The 21,180-nt window shown below is 32.1% G+C and overlaps 2 protein-coding genes across 3 annotated transcripts in view; both read left to right on the forward strand.

Moving 5' to 3' along the window:
* The first annotated feature begins 5,569 nt into the window (after window positions 1-5,569).
* Window positions 5,570-11,447, forward strand: LOC116028667. Of its 2 annotated transcripts, none has more exons than XM_031270447.1 (5): window positions 5,570-5,727; window positions 8,836-9,698; window positions 10,264-10,419; window positions 10,498-10,754; window positions 11,135-11,447. In XM_031270447.1, exons 2-5 carry the CDS (start codon window positions 8,850-8,852, stop codon window positions 11,136-11,138), a joined length of 1,266 nt encoding a protein of 421 aa, XP_031126307.1. In that variant the 5' UTR covers window positions 5,570-5,727; window positions 8,836-8,849; the 3' UTR covers window positions 11,139-11,447. The 2 variants fall into 2 exon arrangements, with proteins under 2 accessions (XP_031126307.1, XP_031126308.1); XM_031270448.1 differs by having other exon boundaries at window positions 5,572-5,727; window positions 8,821-9,698.
* A 3,286-nt stretch (window positions 11,448-14,733) lies between these two features.
* LOC116029571 overlaps window positions 14,734-21,180 on the forward strand; it is a 12,895-nt gene continuing 6,448 nt past the window's right edge. Inside the window, exons 1-10 of the mRNA XM_031271622.1 lie at window positions 14,734-14,883; window positions 15,026-15,293; window positions 15,369-15,465; window positions 15,558-15,682; window positions 15,776-15,860; window positions 15,944-16,069; window positions 16,170-16,191; window positions 16,308-16,454; window positions 16,534-16,758; window positions 16,872-16,965. Of these exons, the coding sequence (XP_031127482.1) occupies window positions 14,734-14,883; window positions 15,026-15,293; window positions 15,369-15,465; window positions 15,558-15,682; window positions 15,776-15,860; window positions 15,944-16,069; window positions 16,170-16,191; window positions 16,308-16,454; window positions 16,534-16,758; window positions 16,872-16,965 (1,339 nt within the window). The remainder of the gene's footprint in view (window positions 14,884-15,025; window positions 15,294-15,368; window positions 15,466-15,557; window positions 15,683-15,775; window positions 15,861-15,943; window positions 16,070-16,169; window positions 16,192-16,307; window positions 16,455-16,533; window positions 16,759-16,871; window positions 16,966-21,180) is intronic.

A 21,180-nucleotide genomic window follows, 5' to 3' on the forward strand; every position in this document is an offset into this window, starting at 1 on the left:
AATTATTATTTCTGATTTGCTAGATCTGGACACATGAACAGATGACATACATTCTCATTTCTTTCTTAGGCAAGTGGCTCGCACTTGAACATACGCCTATATATATATATATATATATATGTGCCCTATACATACATCGAACATGCAATGCTGAGATTATAAATGTATATATATACATGCATTCCATTCAATAAGAAATAAAACATTCTGGACATGCATATTTTCCTAAAGCTACTATAAATACGAACGCGTGCTTAATAAATATAAGTACTATATGCATACAAAATAATTACCAAACATATATCCAGTATATGCGCAAAATTCAAACTACATCATAAAAATATTTATATATATTTTGAGATAAGTAATTAATTTTAGTGAACATAAAAACTTACCTTAAAGTCCAAAATTCATATAACATCCTAATCACTTTGATAGGTAACCAAAGTCATCATCTCTGTTGGCTGTTGCTCTATGGACAGTGTCGAAGCTTCCCTTATGCTTCTCCCTTTTCTTAATGACACCAACTCGTCATGCCAAGGTTCCGAATTATGGTTTGGGAAACAAAATGATAAGAACAAAAGGGGAGAAAAAGGCTAGGGAAACAGTGGGGGAGAGAGAGAAGAGGTGGTTGGTGTATCCGGAAGAAGAATGAGCTTCAGGCCTGTATTTATAGGAAATAAAGAAAGCTCTGGAAGGAAGAAAATTTTCATAGCTCTTCACATGCAACACTTGCGGGCTGTTTGGTTGGATGTAGTTGTAATTCAATTACGTCACAATTCTTTGGCCACCCGAATTATAGTGTTTAGTTGCAGGGAATTACAATTCCATCAAATTACAATTCCCTCTCATTGTGTTGAATTGCAATTCATATCTTCCCCTATATAAATTGCATTTCAATGGAGAAAGGAAAAAAGGAAAAATAAAGGAAGAAAAAGATTTTTTACCATTGATTATTATTATTATTATTATACAATGACATTTTAGTCTTTATACCACTTTTTCTATTCTCATTCTCAATAATTCTATTCCTTTCTACTAAACAATATAATTTGAATCCCTACTAAACAATATACTTTGAATTCTTACTTTATTTTCACCTTATTCTCTTCCTATAAAATTACAGTTCCTTTCCTGCATAATTCCTTCCATTCCAACCAAACGCCCTATTAGATGGCTATATGGTGGCTCATTATCCTCAATATAAGCCAAATAAAGATTAAAGAAAATGAAAGGTTTGTGTGTGTGTTGAAATCACTGTTGCAAAAATTTCCCGCCTAGGCGCCCCTAGACCGAGGCAAATTGTTCCCTAGGCGTCCGCCTAGCGCCTAGCGCCTACCTTGGCCGACTTGGCCGAATTAGGTCGAGTTAACTTGACCAACTCGGCAGAGTTAGCCGAATTAACTCGGGCGAGTCGGCCTTGTTAATTTTTATTATATTTATATATATTTAAATTTATTTATTTATATAAATAAGAGAAGTAATATATATATATATATATATATATATATATACAAAATATATGACATACACCCACACACATGCATTGTTTTTTTGTTTTTATAGGTCACTGCCTAGGTACCGCTTAGTCGCTAAGCGCTAGTCTACCGGCCGACTAGCGCCTAGCGCCTATTGCAATCATGGTTGAAATTATGCAATGTAGATATGTAACATAATATAAAGCAACAAAAGAAGTGCCAAAGTAAGTACGCAGCTAAATTTGATAACGCAGTTGGAGAACATCTCCTAATCTGTGGGGCCACGCCCAAAAAATTTTTCACTTAAGATCTACCCGCTGGTTTTTACAATTACAAGGTTTTACGAATTACAAAACTAGGTCTACCACCTATTTAAATATTAACCTCATAAAATAAATCCATGAAAAACTTTACAAGTACAGTTTGAACTAATTCTACCAATTAAACAAACTGTAACCAACCTGGATTTTAACACAGTTTGTACTAATATAAAGTGGAGCTGACTTCTCCGAATAGTATACCAATCTTTCCATGTTTTGAAGTTTCCTTGCAGCACCTTCCAAATAATTTCTTATAGCACCTTCCAGAATAATATTATTCTTTTTCCCGTTTGAAAACTTCACTTTCTTCCTTACATAGTTCCATATTTATAGGGTCTTGGATATCTAAATATAGGGAAATTAATCTCATGTTTTTCACCATGTAAATAGAGAGTTAATCTCATGTTTTCACCATGTAAATAGGGAGTTAATCCCATGATCTCACCCACTCAGGCTATGTTTGGCAAACCTAGCTGAAAAGGTAGCTGAAGCTGAAAAGTAGCTGAAAACTGAAAAGCTATAAGCTCGAAACTGAAATCTGAAGAACTGTTAAGCTAGCTGTTATGTTTAAAAGTGTTTGGTGAAATTAACTTTCTGATAAGCTGATAAATGTAAAAAGACTAAAAAGGACATCTTCATATAATTTAAATAGTTTTAAATTTAAATAGGTTTGTTATATATTAAAATATAAAATAGTGAAATCAATAATCCGTCTTGAACAGTGGCAATGGAAAACAGCAACAAAATTTTCTGTCGCGAAGCTGTTCATTCCGTTGTGAGTCCGTCGCGATTTTGGCAACGGAAATGTTTCCTTCCATCGCCATCACGTAAAAAAATATTTCATTGCGAAACTCATATTCCGTCTCCTATTATTGTCTAATTTATTTACATTTTTCAATAAAATACTGCATTTCTTATATATCTATAATAGCCGCATTCATAATAAAATCTTCGAATAGGTATAATACCTTGAAGTGCACATTTGGGATGAACATGTTTCTGTTATACTTCCTCATTACAATGCTCAGTTGAATGAACCACTCATTGTGGTAATCTAGCTCTACAGGGCCAATGCTATCAATGGTAAGTACACAGTATTCAGAAATTTCATTAATCATTTAATTGGTTATAATATTTTGACTAATATCTAACTGTAACTAGGTGAAGTCAGGATTACCAGTTCCTATGATGTTACAAAGTTGTGGTTTAATTAAACTTTTGATGAATTTGTAGAATTCAGATCGAAGTAAGTATTTATTTCATTTACCAGTCATGTATTTTCTTATATTATTAATTGTTGAATTTGATCATTTTTCCTACAGGTTAGCTGCTGACAGTACTCTTGTGAGGAGTATTAGTACTGCAACTGTTATGTCCCAATCAACTGAAATATTGGGGATTGCATGACAGCTGGTTGCAACAAGAAGCTAACATAGGAGGAAAGTTTTCTTTACTGTTTAAAGTGTGAAAAAAAATGTTGAAGGAACAGTTGGTACAAGGTTGTTGTGAGAGTCCTAGATAAGAAAGGAGATGCTCCCTTTCTATGATTTTTGAATGATGATTGGTTAATTGTTGTATAATGATGCATTTTGTGAGTGAGATTTGATGAAAAATGAGGGGAAATAATGCCAAAATTTTGAAAATAAAAAGAGGAAAAAAAGGGAATAATTTTGAAAAAGAGAAGAAAAAAGATAAAGAGAAAAAAATGAGAGTGTGGTGTGTTTAATTTGTTACTAACCTTGTAATCATGGAAAGATCTTTTGTTGAGACATTGTAGATATCATGGTGAGGTACAAGGAGTTGGCCAAGAAGAGAAAGCATGATAACACAAGTTCAAGCTGTGATGCAGAAGTGGATGAACCAATGCAAACCATAGAGGAAACAGAGGACACTATCATATTAATAGCGATGATATACAATTTAGTTTGATCATTTCGTATCTTTGTCATAAATATTTTTGTTTTTCGCCCCACTAAATGTACTTTCTAAATCTAACCCTAACCTGATCCAATGTCATTATTTTTTTTTGGAAAATGGTCAAATACGCCCTCAAACTTTAGCTGAAAAGTCAATTAGCCCATAAACTTTTTAAACATGCAATTACATCCATCAACAATACATTTTGATGCAATGAGACTCAAAAATCAGTAAATGACCTTGTATCACATGTCATTAGGCTTTCGGCCACCCTCTGGCGAAATTTGAGGTGAAAAAATGGTTGCTGGTCATGGAGAAGGTATAGAGGAGACCAAGGTCGTCTTTTCAAGTGAAAAGCGACCCAAATCTGGGTCGCCTTCTTGCCGGAGAAGGTGACCACTGGTCGCTTTCTCGCCCGAGAGGCGACTAAGGTCGCACTTTCTGTACCTTCTCCGTGACCGGCTGGTCACTTTCTCACCTGAAATTTCGTTGGAAGGTGACTGGAGCCCTAGGCTAATGACCTATGATAGAAGGTCATTAATCGATTTTTGGACCTCATTGTATCAAAATGAATTGTTGATGGGTGTAATTGTAGTTTTAAAAAGTTTAGATGGCTAATTGACTTTTCAGCTAAAGTTCAAGGATCTATTTGACCCCTTTCCTTTATTTTTTTTTTAATAGAAGAGAGTCAATAAGAAAGACTAGGGCTCGTTTACTAACTGGAAATTTTCTCCAGTTTTCTAAAATTTTGGAAAATAAAAAAACAGAAAACAGAAAACATGTTTACTAGCACAGTTTTCCATTTTGAAAACAGAAAATAATTTTTCAGTTTTATAGAAAACTGGAATACTATTAAAAACTATTTTCTAAATGGAAAACAGAATCATCTATTAGATTATATGTCACTATAACAACATTCTCACCATTATTTACTTACATATTTATTCATTACTATGATTACATTCATTATCATCTTCTTTTACTTATCATCATCTTCTATCTTTTTTACTTGCATTACTTATTTAAACATAACTTATTTGCTTATTCTTAAAAGTATACATCATTCACATTATCAAAATTAAAAATTGAAATATATACCACATTTTATATTTTGATTGAACTCAATTGATTATTGGTTCAGATATTTTTAATTATGTTATATGGGATACAAGTTTGGTCTAGATATTGAAATATCACATATATTACAATATTAAATATCAAAATAAAAATGATATATTATATACAAGTAATTCAAATGAATATATCCGATCCAAACATATTTTAAATATTAGCTCAAAAAATATTAATATTATCTAAACTAAATTTTATGTGAACTTAATAGGTTATTGGTTCAGATATATCTTTATTTATGTTATATACAGATATAAATTTGGTTCGGATATCAAATGTAAAATTTTTAAATATATTGGACTTAAAAGTAAAAATTGTATTTATTTTATTTAAACCAAATATATTTTAAAATATCTTAAATATAAGGTCTAAAAATCACTCGAAATTAAACTTATTGTTAATTTTATAATGTTAATTAAAAAAATAAATTTGAAAAAATAAGTGTTAGTAAACAAGTTTTCTAAATAGAAAACAGAAAAAGGAAAACAGAGAATGAAAACTGAAAAATTAGAAAACAGAAAACACAGAAAACAGTTTTCTGTTAGTATTTACATCCGGTGACTTCTTTGATAGAGATTTTGAGATTTAAAATGAGTATAAAAAAATTTTTAAAAAAATAAAAAAACCTTAGGCACAAAGTTATGGAGTGATGGAGACATCCAATAGTATAGGGTCCACGCGTTCACCATTTAGTGAATTTGGCACGTGCTCTCAGCAGCGTGTTGATCATCGCTTGTACGTCGTGTTCGGAATTCGGCCACATTATATTGCTATCCTAAACTTCAATTGCTTTCACGTTTTCATTTCTGGGTTTCGTCGATCTTTGTTTTTGTTTCTTCAGTTATTTCTGGGGTTTTCTTCACCCATCCAGCAACTATCAGGTACTGCTATGCTCTGTTCCCGTTCTTGTATACCATCACTAGCTCTATGATTTCTTTATCCCTTGTACTCAACTTCAATCATTTTTGCCTCCCAGTTCTTAAATTAGCAGTTATTAGCTTCTGGATGCAAACTGTTTCATACAAGTATCATGACAAACCAATATACTATTATTACTTAGCTTCTTCTGATCTCTCATATAGGATTATTACTTTATTAGCTACATGGAAGCTTAAGGCTAACAGCTAATTTTATCATTTGTTAGGTGAGGTGACAATAAAAAAAATATATACAGAGTAATATTTTTATTGCCAAGGTGTTTAACGCACTATTTTTACTGCCAAAAGTTGCCATTTGGCACCAACGCTGTTTTTGTTTATAAATATTTTATTATTATTATATGTATTTATTTATTAGAAAATATATGAATTTATAATTGTGATGGGAATGTGGGATATTTTTTAGAGTGAGAGAATATTATAGAAATGTAAAGAAAATAATGAAGTAATTTTAAATTCAATGTGAGAAATACTTTTGAAAGTGGGGATAACCTAATTGGTAGGTCTAGGTAGGTAGCTAGGCTGTTAATAATATTCTTTATTCCCATGCCTTTAGGTAAAAAAGAATATATATTCATACAGGTAATTTGGGCTAGGAATAGGTTTGAATTCGCCAAAAAAAAANAAAAAAAAAAAAAAAAAAAAAAAAAAAAAAACCTCAGGCTAATCACAACCTGAAAGTTTATCACTTTTCAGCTGTAGTGGAAAAGGTACTTTTTTTTAGTCACGTTTATTGCAAGCTTCCAGTACGATGTACGAATAAAAATTGTTAAATGGCAGTTTTTGTACTTTTATTATTATTATTATTATTATTAAAAAATGAACAAATTTTAATGTGATATAAAGTTAAGACTAATTTTTTAAAGTGGGTTGGAATTTTAGGGATGTCGTGAAAATAGTAAGGGAGTTGTGAATTTGATGATGTAGAAGTAAGACTCATTTTTTAAAGGGAAAATGGTTAAATAGACCCTCGAATATTTTATAAGAAGTCAATTAGGCCCATGAACTTTTAAAGTGTACAATTAAACCCTTAAATATATCAAATTGAGGCAATTAAGGCCACAAACCAGTAATTGACCTGTTATTACCGGTCATTGGAATTTTTCGGCCACCAGCGTCATTTTCCGGCGACCGACGACGCCCGAATCGTCGCCGGTCGCCATCTACGGCGACTGGTCGCATTCTTCACGGAGAAGGCGACCAAAATCTGGTTGCCTTCTCCGTGAAGAAGGCGATCAGTGTTCGGGTCGCCTTCTCCCAAGAAGGCGACCAGATTTGGTTACCTTCTTCACGGAGAAGGCGACCAGTCGCCGGAAAGTGATGCGGGCTTAATTGCTTCAATTTGATATATATGTTTGAGGGTTTAATTGCACGTTTTAAAAGTTCATTGGCTTAATTGATTTCTTACGAAATGTTCGGAGGCCTATTTGACCCTTTTCCCCTTTTTTAAAGGAGATAACTCCTCCAAGCAAGACAAATTCTACCATGGACTAGGGTCTATAGTTATGTTCATATTATCTGTGACAGTTAACATATTATGTGTCTGTAATTGATATATTATATACTTGCAGTTAACATGTTATCTGCCTTCAATTTATTTATAGGCACATAAACTGTTAATTGCAGGTACGGAATATATCAACTACAGACACATAATTTTTGAACCAAGGTCCACATTGCAATATGGACCCTAATCCATGGTTTAACAATTGATTCTTGATGGGATAAGGCTAGCCTCATTTACAAAATTACAAGTTGTAACATGATTCAATTATTATACCATGGATCATGGTCTATTTTGTATTATGGATTTTATCCAAAATGACATTCAAATTATGTAATTGCAGTTAATATATTATATACCTTTAGTTAATAAATTAAGTAGTTATTATATATTATGTTCATTTATGTATATATAGTTAACATATTTTATATAGGGAAAATGACATATTTGATCCTGAGCTTTAACCAAGTTCGGACTCAGTTATTGAGTTACGGCCGTATCCAAGTTTAGTCCCTCAGTTATGAACGAAGTGGTGCATTTGGTCCCTGACCGTTAAAACTAACGGAAAAATTAAAAATAGTTAAAATTTGAGGGGTAAAATAGGAAATTTACGTTTTATTCTCCTTCTTATATCAAAACCACTTTTACAACATTATTTTTCACTTCTTAGCTTCTTATTTTCAATATTCTTCAATTTTAAAAGCATTTTAATAACTTTAGTATGACTTGTTAGGAACCTGACTCTCGTATAACAAACTTAAATTGTTAGGATAGTGTAACTTTGTAACTTCTAAAAACCATAATTGACTAAACTAATGCATAACTGAGGGACTAAACTCGGATATGGCCATAACTCAGGGACTGAGTCAGAACTTGGTTAAAGCTTAGGGACCAAAGATGCAATTTTTCCTTTTATATATGTAGTGATAAATTATGTACTTATTAAAGCTACTACAAATAAATTATTGTATTTCTCGAGTTAACATATTATGTACTTGTAATTAATAAATTATGTATCTATAGTTAACACATTATGTACCTTCAAATTATGTATAGGTACATAATTTGTTAATTGAAGGTGCATAACTTGATAACTGCAGATACATAATTTAAATATCATTTTGGACCAATGTAAGGTGGATCATGGTTCATGATATAATTTGCCACTATCAACCATGGTCCACCTTACAAGGTGCGCTATTGATATAAGTTTCATTATTAGTATACTAAAAGTTTGTTTTTAGTACATCAAATGTTTATTTTATGAATATTTATTTTTTGTGTTCTGAATGTTTTTTTTATATACAAAAATAATTCATCAGTACATTAAAATGAACATTTATTTGTGATCCACATTGCAATATGAATCATGGTGAGTGAATTGTATAATTTGCCAATTAAGTACTAATAGATGTCTAATGTTGTGGGCTTGGTTCGTTGTTACCACTCCATGTTTCATTTGCTAACTATTGCTAATTTAAGTTGATTGGATACTTGCATTGTAACAAGTCAGTAGTACTAAAAAAAAACAGGTTGATTGGATACAGGCCGGCAGTGAGATATGTCACGCAATTCAGAATGTTGGCTGCTTTCACTGGCAATCTTACTAGTATTGGCAACATCATCATCTCCAACTTCACAAGCTACCACTTTAAGAAATAAGAATGGGGTGAAAACATCTACCTTCCTATCACCCAAGGTTGAAGTAGAACCTGGAATGGCATCAATCGAATACTATTACAAAATCCCCTTCCCAAAAGGCCATATTGCTATCAAAGGATTTGACGCAGAAGTGGTTGATGAAGCAGGGAACTCAGTCCCTCTACACGAGGCATATCTCCACCATTGGACCGTTGTAAGGTCCTATTTGCGTCAAGGTGTCGAAACATCAAGTTTGGGGTCTAACCAATCGGATTATATGGTCGTGGGGAACTCCGGAGTTTGTGAAACTCTTCCACAATATTTCGGGCTCGGAGCAGAGTCGAGAAAAACAGACAGTCACATTCCAAATCCATATGGAATAGAAGTTGGGAACCCGACAGATGTCCCCGAAGGTTACGAGGAGGGATGGACACTTACCGTGCATATAATTGATACGCGGGGCGTTGAAGATAGGATGGGATGTATTGAGTGTAGGTGTGACCTTTATAATGTCACAATGGATGAGCAAAAGTTATATAAAGAACGAGGCTATATTGGAGGCGTGCTTTGTTGCTTGGACAAGATGAGATGCAAGTTAAAAGAAGGATATAATAATGGTACCAAAAGAAGTCTCTACCTAAAGTACACTGTGAAATATGTTGAGTGGGATTCCTCCATTGTGCCTGTCAAAATTTATATACTTGACTCTACTGATCCTTGGAAAATGTCTGAGGATTCCAAAGGGTTAATGGAATTGCACCTGTGCCAGGTGATTATATTAACTCAGCATTACCTACCTACCTATCTTTTATGTTATTATGTTATGTTATATACATTGTTGCAAAAATCGACCGCTTAGGCGGTGCCTAGGTGCTAGGCGCTCCTACACCGAGGCGAATTGCTCCTTAGGCGGCCGCCTAGCCTAGCGCCTAATTTAGCCAACTGGGCCGAGTTGCGGTCGACTAAGCCGAATTCGGGCGAGTAGGCCTTATTATTTTCTTTTTATTATATTTATATATTTAAATTTATTTATTTATATAAATAAGAGAAATAAGAGATAATATATATATATATATATATATATATATATATATATATATAAAAAATATAATATAATATAATATAATATAATATAATGTATAACATACACCCATACACATGTCGCACTATTTTTTTTCTTTTATAGGTTGTTGTCTAGGTGCTAGAGGTTAGTTTATAGCCCGACTAATGCCTAATGCCTACTGCAACCATGGTTATATATATTATACTTCCTTCAACCTTCCCTTTTTCCTAAAAAATAATACAGTTGGTCTACCGTACCATATATGATCCAGATTGAATATTATGTGGAGTCATGTTCCGCTGCTGTGGCAAATGATAAATGTGTTCATACCCAAAGTGCCAGTGTAATTTTGCCAAGTGGAGGGGATGTCATCTATGCTGTTGCCCACCAGCACGCAGGAGGGATTGGTTCAACTCTTTATGGACAGGTATTTTTTATTGTTTAGGTTTGGGTTTGTGTAGCGTGAAATCTATTCTTTTAACACCTAATGTTTTATTCATTTTAGGATGGACGGACAATATGCTCATCCCTTCCGATTTACGGAAAGGGACAGGAGGCTGGAAACGAAACGGGATACATTGTAGAAATGACAACTTGTTATCCTCGGCCTGGTTTTGTCAAGATTGTTGAGGGAGAGATGATAACCATTGTGTCTAATTATAGCAATAGTCAGAGCCACACCGGAGTCATGGGGTTTTTTTATCTTGCTGTTGCTGCTGAACCTTTGAAGAAACCCAATTCTATCATGCATGCTAACACTAGGTAACAATATTTTACAACTTCAACAAGCTACATATCTACGACGTTAATATGAAAATATAATTTGTGTAGACTTTACGCATGTGTTGTAGATCATAGTTCTTAATCTTAATAATAAAAGGTTAGGTGAAGTTGTAGATCATAGGTTCGAAACGAATCGGGTTGGAGAAGAAAAATAAATGAAATAATTATTTTTAAGGGTAAAACTACCAATTTAACATTTCAGGGGGAAAAATAACCACTTTAATAACACAGGGAGAAAAAGTGCTATATGCACATAACACATAAGGGAAAAAAGTATCATTTTCCCTATATATATATATATATATATATATATTTGTTGTTTATGAAGAGATAAACAACATTTGGATTGATTTTGGCAGGTGATGCCATGATCTCAACAAATGGCCTTTGGGCTTTATTAGCACCGTGTGGAACTGCAAATTGGAACAATGGCTACCAACCTATAGTAGTTTGAGGCGGCCGTTTCATGTTCTGGTTTACATGTTTGGTGTGTAATATTACTACTTTTTTGCATCGTCCTTGGTATGTTTGGTTTGTAATATTACCACTTTTTTTGTAATTCGCATATCATTTTAAGTCAGATTTATGTTTGGTTTGTGCATTTATATGTGCATCAGGTCAGGTCATGTGCAATGCATTATTTATTCATAATAATACTGACGCTTGAACTCATGACCTCCCACTTTTGAGAATTACCTCCTGCCACTAGAGCATAAGGTGATTAATTTTTAAAATAATGTTTGTTATTATCTTAAAAAAGTATATCCCTGCATGTACACTTTTAGTTTATCTTAAAAAATCTTAATCATTTAAGAATTCAAACAATATTAATATTTTGAGTCAAACAATTGACTTTAATTAAATTGCTGGTGTGAGCACAAGCTATTACTCTACCATTCTCTCACTCCTGAAAATGAAATAATGGGTATTTTTTTTGGTTAACGAAATAATGGGTATTAATCAATATTATTAATTAAAACAAAATTCTTAGTATCATTTTAATTTTCCGCTCAAAACACTCATATACTATTAACGTTTGCGTAATATTGTAAAATATGCTAATACAATTCCTATTCGTACTACAATGTCCACTAAAATATGGTAATACAATGCCTAATACAATATATTCTTTCCTACTTTCTTATTCGTAATCCAATTATAGATTAAAATTACTAATCGTAATAATACAGTACATATACTTCCCTGCAACGTCATATTGTAAAATATGATAATACAATTCGTATTCGTACTACAATTCTAAATTAAAATTACATGAGAAGTCGACATAATCGTGATCAATTACACCTATTAATATACCGAGCAAAGGTACTACTATTCCAAAATATAATATACCATAATAGGTTAAATTATATGCAAATTTTGATTTATTTGTTCGGTTAAATTGTTGCACTTAATGTTCCTCAAAGTCTATTCAAAGAGAATAATGTGGACACTAGAGGAACATCATTAAGTGCAATCACAAATGGTATATATTATATTCAAATTATCCTATTTCTCATCTCGATTAAAGTAATATTTTAATCTTATTTTATATATTCAGTAATTATTTTATTTTTACGTATTAATATTATGATATCTTTGTTTGATGCAATTATTTGTTTTGCAAAAAATTGCAATTGCTAGCATCCCAAGTTTATATGAATTAAACAGCACAATTGGGCTATTCACACCTTCGACTGTCGTCACAGATGGTATAAATTCTCTCTATTAGTTCACTACCTATTTCTTCATTTTTTCTATATGATAAATGTGTTGTTATATATGCTTGAATAAAAACAAATTCTATACAATCAATGTGATGTTATATATGTTTGAATAAAACAAATTGCAGTTGATATGCGTAACATGTTTTCATCATTCAATGGACGTTCATTGAATATTGCCAAATATGTCAAGTTCGACATCTTCATCACGCCAACCATTAGCTGATGTTACAAATGGTAATTTATACTTCAATGTTCATGAATTTTGCCTTTTGTTATTCTCACTATGTGTTTACAACTTTTTTCATTAAAAAAAACAATTTTAATATTTCATTATATTTTATTAAAGTGAAAAGCGAATCGTATCGTCAGTGTAATCGTGTTTTGTGGTCAATTGTAAGAAATTTCAATAGGTCATCGCCAAGAACAAATGGGAGTAATTTAAACATGGATTTCAAGTAGGTCAATGCTCAAAATAATGAATATGATGAGTTTTCTTTCATTTAAATACAAAAGTTCGGTCGGTTCATTTTTGTCACAATGTAAATAATGTGTGTTAATTATTGTAAGCTGTTTACGTTACCAGATTGTTATTTTGACCTTGGCGATGTTGCTTATTCGTGTAATTATTGTGGGACTTTATTTTGGCAGCAAGAGCGCTCAAATCAAAATGTAACACGCGCATTGCCAAAATACACAAAGTGTTGCTATGAGGGCAAAATCCAATTACCTCGCATGAAGGATCCTCCTCATGTGCTCCAGAGCCTATACTTTGACGATACTGAATAGAGTAGGCATAAACAACATGTTCTGCTTCATGTCTCTGGGCGGTGGAGTCGATAGGTCACTCAACACCAGTAACGCTCCTCTTGTGTTTAGGATTAGTGGTCAAAATTATCACCGGATTGGAAGTTTGGCTCCAACAGAAGGGTTGATACCAAAATTTGCACAACTATATATTTACTACACAGATAATGAGATTAACACCCACATCAATTCTATCAGGTAAAATAACAAACATGTACTCTCTTTTGTTCGCATTCCACCTAGATATTCAACTATTATTTATCTATTCCTATTTTTTCTATATAGAGGAGACAATAACTCAGGCGATATCAATGAAGAAATTGTTGTCGAATTAAAGAACATGCTAGACCAAAATAATGTCTTGGTCAACTGTTTCAGAATGGCAAGAATATAATTGATATCCAATCTAACCTAGTTGTTGAGGTTAAGATAAATTTAATAGGCTGGCGGAACAAAGATAGAAGGACCTACAATTTACCTACCACTCATGAGGTAGCTGCACTTATTGTCGGGGATTTGAACCCATCAATGTGTGATCTAGACATATTGATCGAGATCAGGACTGGGTAGTTGAAGAGAATAAACAAATTGAACCCTGCATATCTATCGCTACAGTACCCTTTGTTGTTCCCTTACGATGAAAATGGTTATTGCGAAGATATTATATTTTCTGATGAATGGCGCCAACGTCATCTTGGTGGCAAGATAAGAATTAGCCCTAAAGAATATATATATATATATATATATGTGTGTGTGTGTGTGTGTGTGTGTGTGTGTGTGTGTGTGTGTGTGTGTATGTATGTATGTATGTATGTCTGTATGTATGTATGTATGTATGTATGTATATATATCTATATATATATGTATGTATGTATGTATGTATATATATCCTTCTAACAAATAAAGCCATAAGATTTCGCCCAATCAAATGGCTCCATTTTCCCGCCCATTTGAAACTACGCCGTTTTGGTTTTGGTTTACGATTTCGTGTAGTTTTCCCGCTCATGTTTACGTACGGTTTTGGCGTTAATCAATTAGTATCAATTAGTATCAATAGTATCAATTAGTATTTAAGTTTGACTTAATTACTACCATCTTTTCGGCTTCCCAATTTATGGGAAGTTGTTATAAATAAATTACAGTTCTTATATATCAAGGCAATCCATCAGACTCAAACTACATAAATACCATATTGATATTACATACATCACATACATTACATAAACCCTAATCATATCATTAGGATTTCGAATTTCAAAATGCAGGCATGCGTATTAATCACCATGTCGTTTCGTTTATCGGTGTCTTGATAGGTTGCATCTTATGGTAATTGTTCAGGCCCCAAAATCTTCTATAAAATGGAACTGCTTCCTTCTTTTTGCTACGTATTCCTTCTGTTGCCCGTTTTTCCTACCTTGCAAAACAAAATGTCAATGTTGTATGTCTTAGCAAAAGACATTTCCCCTCAATCCTATAGAAAAGCAATTCGATTGAGATTGATTCGTACTTACACTGTGACTGAAGGTAGGAACAAATCTGCTATCAAGAGTCAAGAATGTCTTTTCCATGACATTGAGGTAATTTCTACTCCATACCTGCTTCCTGTTAAACTGCTAAATGTTATAATAAATTGCTAATAGTTACAATAAACTGCTAATATTTAGTATAAAGTTCTAATAGTTTCTATTGTTTGATTTTTTTTTTTTGGTATTTCTGTAGGGCACCTATGTTCATGCAAGTATACATGCTGATTTTATAGACCAATTTTCAAATCTGTTAAAAGAAGGTAAAGTTTATGCTGTCAAAAACTTTGTGGCCGTGTCTTACTACTACCAATATAAAACTACACAGCATAAATACATGATGAGGTTTAATCAATACACAACTATTGAGAGACATAGGAGAAAAGGTTTTCCAAGCCTTTTATTTCGTATTAAACCTATTGAGGACTTATTGGCTGGAAAAGTTGAAGAGAAACAGTTGATTGGTAAGCTGTTTGCATTTTCATTTTTTTTTTTTACATATACATCATACTTCTCAACACATCTACATTTCATTCTAGATGTTATTGGTAGAGTAGTTGAGTTCTATTCTCCTAAGGATAAGGTTATTGCTGGTTTCCCCACACAGTTGGTTGATTTTTTGATTGAAGACTCAAAGTAAGTTTCTGAATTACTTACAAAGTTTAGATGATTTCATGTTTTTTTTTCATCCTTTACACTGTTTTACTACACTTTTCCTGTTTGCTTAGGGGAAATCGAATAAAATGTACATTATGGGATGAACATGTACATGCTGTTATGCCATTTTTCAATAACCATGTGGATGGCCATTTGATCGTTTTGCTCCAACTTTGTCATGCCAAGGTGGTTGACAGTAAGTTCCCCTTCACTGCCATCATAAATCAAAATATCAATCAGATTATTTCCTTGCTTGGATTTATACATATTATTTATGTATTTTTTTTAGGTGATGTCAGGATTTCAAGCTCATACACTACTACAAAAGTTTTATTCAATTTGGATTGCCAAGAGTTAGCAGATTTCAGAAATAGGTAATCTCAATCCCCTAACACCAGTTTTTATCTTTCTTATATCTAAAATGTATAAAATAACATGTAATGATTTCATTTAACAGTTTGAAGGCTAATTGTAGCCCACTCAGAAGTATTTCAGTGGTGTCTTATGGTCACAGTGCTAATAATTCCCAATCTCCGATCCTATGGTTGTCAGCACAATACGAGATTTGTATGAAAGGGCTGAGGTAAGCACAATCAGATTTGTACACAACAAATTAAGTACAAACTAATTCATTAACTACTTTGTTACACCTAAGTTGATTTTTATGTATTTCAACTTTGCAGGAAGGCTATTATTATGTCCCAGGTACCATTGTATCAATTAAGAGTGGAAAGAAATGGTTCTATAACTCATGCAGAAAACCAGGGTGCTTTAAATCCCTTATTCTTACAGAGACTTACTACTTTTGTGACACCTGCAAGACTAATTGGGCAGAAGGGAATGTGAGATACAAAGTAATTGTTAGGGTTCTAGACAAAACAAGTGATGCACCTTTTGTATTGTGGGACAAAGACTGTTTTGACCTTCTGGGCATTACTGCCTATGATTTGAAAACCAAGTATTCTATGGTAATTTTTTTTTATTAAACTCACTAAAAATCAATTCCTACTAACTGTTTAAATTGTACTAACTATTTGTGTTTCACAGGCTAAGATGCAGGTTCCAGCTGAGTTTGAACAGCTGATGAACAAATCTATGGTGTTTAGAATCAATCTCAAGAATGAACACATTAGGAACCCAGCAAAGCCCATAACAGTGTTAAGTGTTATTCATAATGAGGAATTGGAAGCTCAATACTGTCCACCCATGGTGGATGATCATGATGAATTATCTAGGATGGTTGAAGAAGACACAGATGACCTAGAATCTGATGTAATTGACTTTATCTAAGCAGATGCCCTAGAAATCTAAGTAGATTAATTACATAACAGTTTTTTACTAACTAAGCAGATGACCTATAAGTACTGTTTTTTTTTCATACACAGGAAAGCGAATCAGGTGATGAGGCTATTAGTCCTTCAGTGAAAGCTAACTTAAAGCTAAAAGGTGTGGACAAAGCTCAAGATGAAGTTGACACAGGTGCTATTAAGAGATGCCTACTTGACCAATTCTCATCAAGTCAGAATTTGAAGAAGTCTAGGCCAGTAGTGATCAAGCAAGAAAAGAATTGATTAGAAATGCTGTGGATGGGTTTTTTGTTATTGTGTTTATGGTTTTTGAACACTGACATTGTGAGACTTTATGCAGTAATACTGCATTTTTTGGAGAGTTGAACTCTCATTTTCAAGTAAATGTTTTTTCCAACTATTAATTGCTTAATACACCCATTACTTGCTTCTGTTTTTTTTTTTTTTTTTTTTTGAATGCAGATGCTTAGTTATGAAGAGTCAAAGCTCCAGACAATATAACATGCAGCTATTTCTTTTTGTTTACCTAGAACATGTATCTAACAGTAGTTATAATAGTATTTGTTTTTTTTTTTTTTTTTGTAAATCATAATGTGATGTACATTCTATTGTCAACTTAAATAAGAAGAAATTTTTATTTGTTAATGACAGCTATCATTTTAAACACTTAGACTACATTTAAATAATTAAAAGTACATTTTTATTTGTTAATGGCAGCTATCATTTTAAACACTTAGACTACATTTAAATAATTAAAAGTACAAGGTAAATTTTGGTTCTAACTTACCAAGAATATAGTTATAAAATTATACTCTTCATGATGCGTCCTTCCAGTGATCTCCATTCTCTTGAATATTTCTGCTAACAGAAAATACCACAATTAAAGTAACACACCTAACACATGGCTCTTTTTCCTTTATTTTTTTTTACAGTAATACAAACTTACAGCATAAAACATTTTGTGTTCTTAACATTGAAAGAAATTTAGACTTATCATTATTTAAAATCACAAACAGTTAATCATTTACAGTAATACAAACTGTGAGCATAAAATAGTTTGTCTTCTTAACATTTAATGAAATTTACACTTATCAAGATTGAAAATCCCAAACAGTTAATCATTTATAGTAATACAAACTTAGTCATAAAAATCCCAAACAGCTAATCATTTACAGTGACACAAACTTAGAGCATAAAACTTTTCAAATTCTCAACATTCAATGAAATTTAAACTTATCAATGTTTAAAATCCCTGTAAGGTAATCATTTTATTCAAACACATCCTTTAAAACACACTTCATCCATCAACTTCTTCTATACCAGGTATAACCATTTTACAGAGAGAAATAACCAACACAAGTAATCTGGCAGATTCCAGCACACAATTACATGAATAAATTAACAGAATCATGTGTTATAGGCAATAAACGTAGAGGAACAACCAACAACAAAGGTATTTATCCTCTACTCATGCTATGTATTATCTATTCTTCAAAATTATGTGATTAACCCTATACTACAGTATAAAGAACTCATCTTTCTTTGTACTTTTTTGCTGGTAGCTTCCTCTGTTAGAACACAACATAAGAAACACATATTTCAAATTTTAGATACAAAAAGGTTAAAAAACAAAAGCAGTACAGAATCATTGCCATTTGTTTTTCGACAGCAAATGACCCGTTGGGGATTGAATTTGATGATACATCTAAGGAATCGCCATGCGGTGTATTGCCTCGTACAACGGCGCCAAGCAAGGTATATATACATGGAAAATTCTACGGTTTCGAAATATAAATGGACAAAAATATCCCTTGTTCTAGAAAGTCATCAAGCTGGGATCTATGGTAAGTAGTACAAAATCTTTGACATTTTTTTTCTTTATATAACTAGAACAAATTGTATAAGTAATTATCAAAATTCAAAAAAAAAAAATCCAATGTCTAAAGAAATATGTGAGTAATGACATAAAAAATCAAAAAATAAATAAAGATAAAATGTAATATTTAAGGTGCGTGATTTTTTTCTTTAAGGTGCGCTGTTTTCTTTTTTAAGGTGCGTGATATGTATGCTTAAGGTGCGTGAGTTGTTTAAACTTAAGGTGCGTCATTTATAACTTTAGGTGCGTGATTTGTGTTCTTAAGGTGCGTGACTTGTGCACTTAGGGTGCGTGGTTTGTGTACTTAGGGTGTATAATGTATTTTCAATTGAAGGTGCGCTATTTAAAAACTTTAGGTGTGTGGTTTATGTTTTTAGCTTAAGGTGCCTAGTACAACGGCGCCTAGCAGGCTAGCTATATATACACGAAAAATTCTACGGTTTCGAAATATAAATAGACAAAAATATCCCTTACTCTCTTATTCTAGAAAGTCGTCAAGCTGGAACCTATGGTAAGTAGTACAAAATCTTTGACATTTTTTTTATAACCATACCAAATTGTATCAGTTATTATCAGAATTCAAAAAAAAAAATCTAATGTCGAAAGAAATATGTGAGTAATGACGTAGAAAATCTAAAAATAAATAAAGATAAAATGCAATATATATTGGTGTCGAAATTCAACGTACTTTTAAATGAATCGACTCATAATAAATATTTCAATATTTTTTTATTCAAATGAGCGGAAAAATAATTTTTTTTCAAAGCACTTTTAGAGATGTTTCCAGTTCCAAATTTTTGTTAGTAAGCATTTTTTAAAAAAGTGATGGTATCTTTCCAAAATAATTGAAGAAACCCTGTTCTCCACTCTCCTTTGTAAACACTAAATTTTGGACCAAATGACTGAGTTGCCCTTGAAAAATGACATTAGATGTCCAATTGTAAAGGAAGCACCATAGGTGACTAGAAACAAAAAGTAAAAGGACTAAAAGTTGTTGATTTAAAAGTTGAGGATTAAAAGTGGCAATGCCATCAAAGTCGGAGGACTAAAAGTGGTTAATTTAAAAGTTGAGGACTAAAAGTGACGGTGCCATCAAAGTCGGAGGACCTCCACTAGTATTTACTCATTTAGTTAATTAATGAAATATGTACCTACTACAATTAGCATATTATGTCGTATCAGCAGTTAAACATATTATGTACATCATGTTAATAATTTATCTAACTATTACAATTAAAAAAATTTATATACCTATAGGTAATAAATTATATATACATAATTAACATATTATATACCTTCAATTTATTTACATGTACATAATTTATTAACTAAAGATACATAATAGATTAATATTAATCTATTGTCTCTGCATTACTCGATACAAATTTAAAACTTTTCGAGTTTCACTTAGTGCGAAAAATATCGGTGTCCATTGCTGTGGTAGACTTTTGTAATTATATATCACCAACTTAACAAGCTAAGAATATCTACCTACTTTGAATATATATAAATCCCACATCGTCACTGTTGAGTTTAAAAAATTGGTTATTTAGATAATATTATTATCGGTAAACAATAAGAAATGCGTTTAACCTCCATATATTTTTTGTGGCAGACGTTGGACAATATCCAATTTATATGTTTTTCTTTCTTCATACACCACCAATAGATTTTGGTCTAGGTTTTGGTTTACTTCAGATAATAGTTTTTTTTTTCTTTTCTATTTTCATTTTTGCATGAAAGCAATAGGAGTAACGCTCATGTAAGTCCTACTAATTTAATTATTAGTACATATATATGAGTTAATTACCGATTTGGTCCCTCGACTATTGGGATTTCACCATTTTGGTCCTCGACAATTTTTTTTTCCAATGAAGTCCTTGACTTTGAAAAAATTAATCAATTTCATCCTCCGTTTATTTTGGTGTTAAACAACCGCTAAATCGGGACTAAATTGATAATTTTGCTATAGTCAAGGGACCATTTCGTTAATTAATTTTTGACTGAAATGGTCCCTTGACTATAATGAAATTACCAATTTGGTCCTGATTTAACGGATATCAAACGATAAAATAAACAGAGGATCATATTGGTTAATTTTTTCAAAGTCGAGGACTTAATTGGACAAGAAAAATTGTCGAAAATCAAAGTGGTGAAATCCCAATAGTCGAGGGACCAAATCGGTAATTAATTCTCTCTCACATACACATATGGTGAGAAAGAATTTTACTCAGAGAAAGGGAAAGACTGCAAGAATTTTCTAATAGAATTAATTAGTTTGAAAGCTGGAGAGAGAGAAAAAAAAACATTGAGTAGTGTAGAGAAAGGGAAAGCTTGAGAGATTTTTCAAATTGAAATTTTTTAATGATATGTCAAAATAATGAAGAATGTTATGTTATAAAAATATCCAATTTCCTTATTTTTCTTTCCCGACACACCAAAATATATATATATATATATATATATATATATATATATATATATATATATATATATATATATATATATATA

Source organism: Ipomoea triloba, chromosome 9 (assembly GCF_003576645.1).
Source record: "Ipomoea triloba cultivar NCNSP0323 chromosome 9, ASM357664v1".
Lineage (NCBI taxonomy): Eukaryota > Viridiplantae > Streptophyta > Magnoliopsida > Solanales > Convolvulaceae > Ipomoea > Ipomoea triloba.

Bases quoted from the DNA above. Each gene is read 5' to 3' on its own strand.
- LOC116028667 (XM_031270447.1), top strand. From the start codon at position 8,850: ATGTCACGCAATTCAGAATGTTGGCTGCTTTCACTGGCAATCTTACTA. The intron at 9,699-10,263 runs GTGATTATATTA...TATATGATCCAG, and splicing joins TGGAATTGCACCTGTGCCAG to ATTGAATATTATGTGGAGTC. The intron at 10,420-10,497 runs GTATTTTTTATT...TATTCATTTTAG, and splicing joins GTTCAACTCTTTATGGACAG to GATGGACGGACAATATGCTC.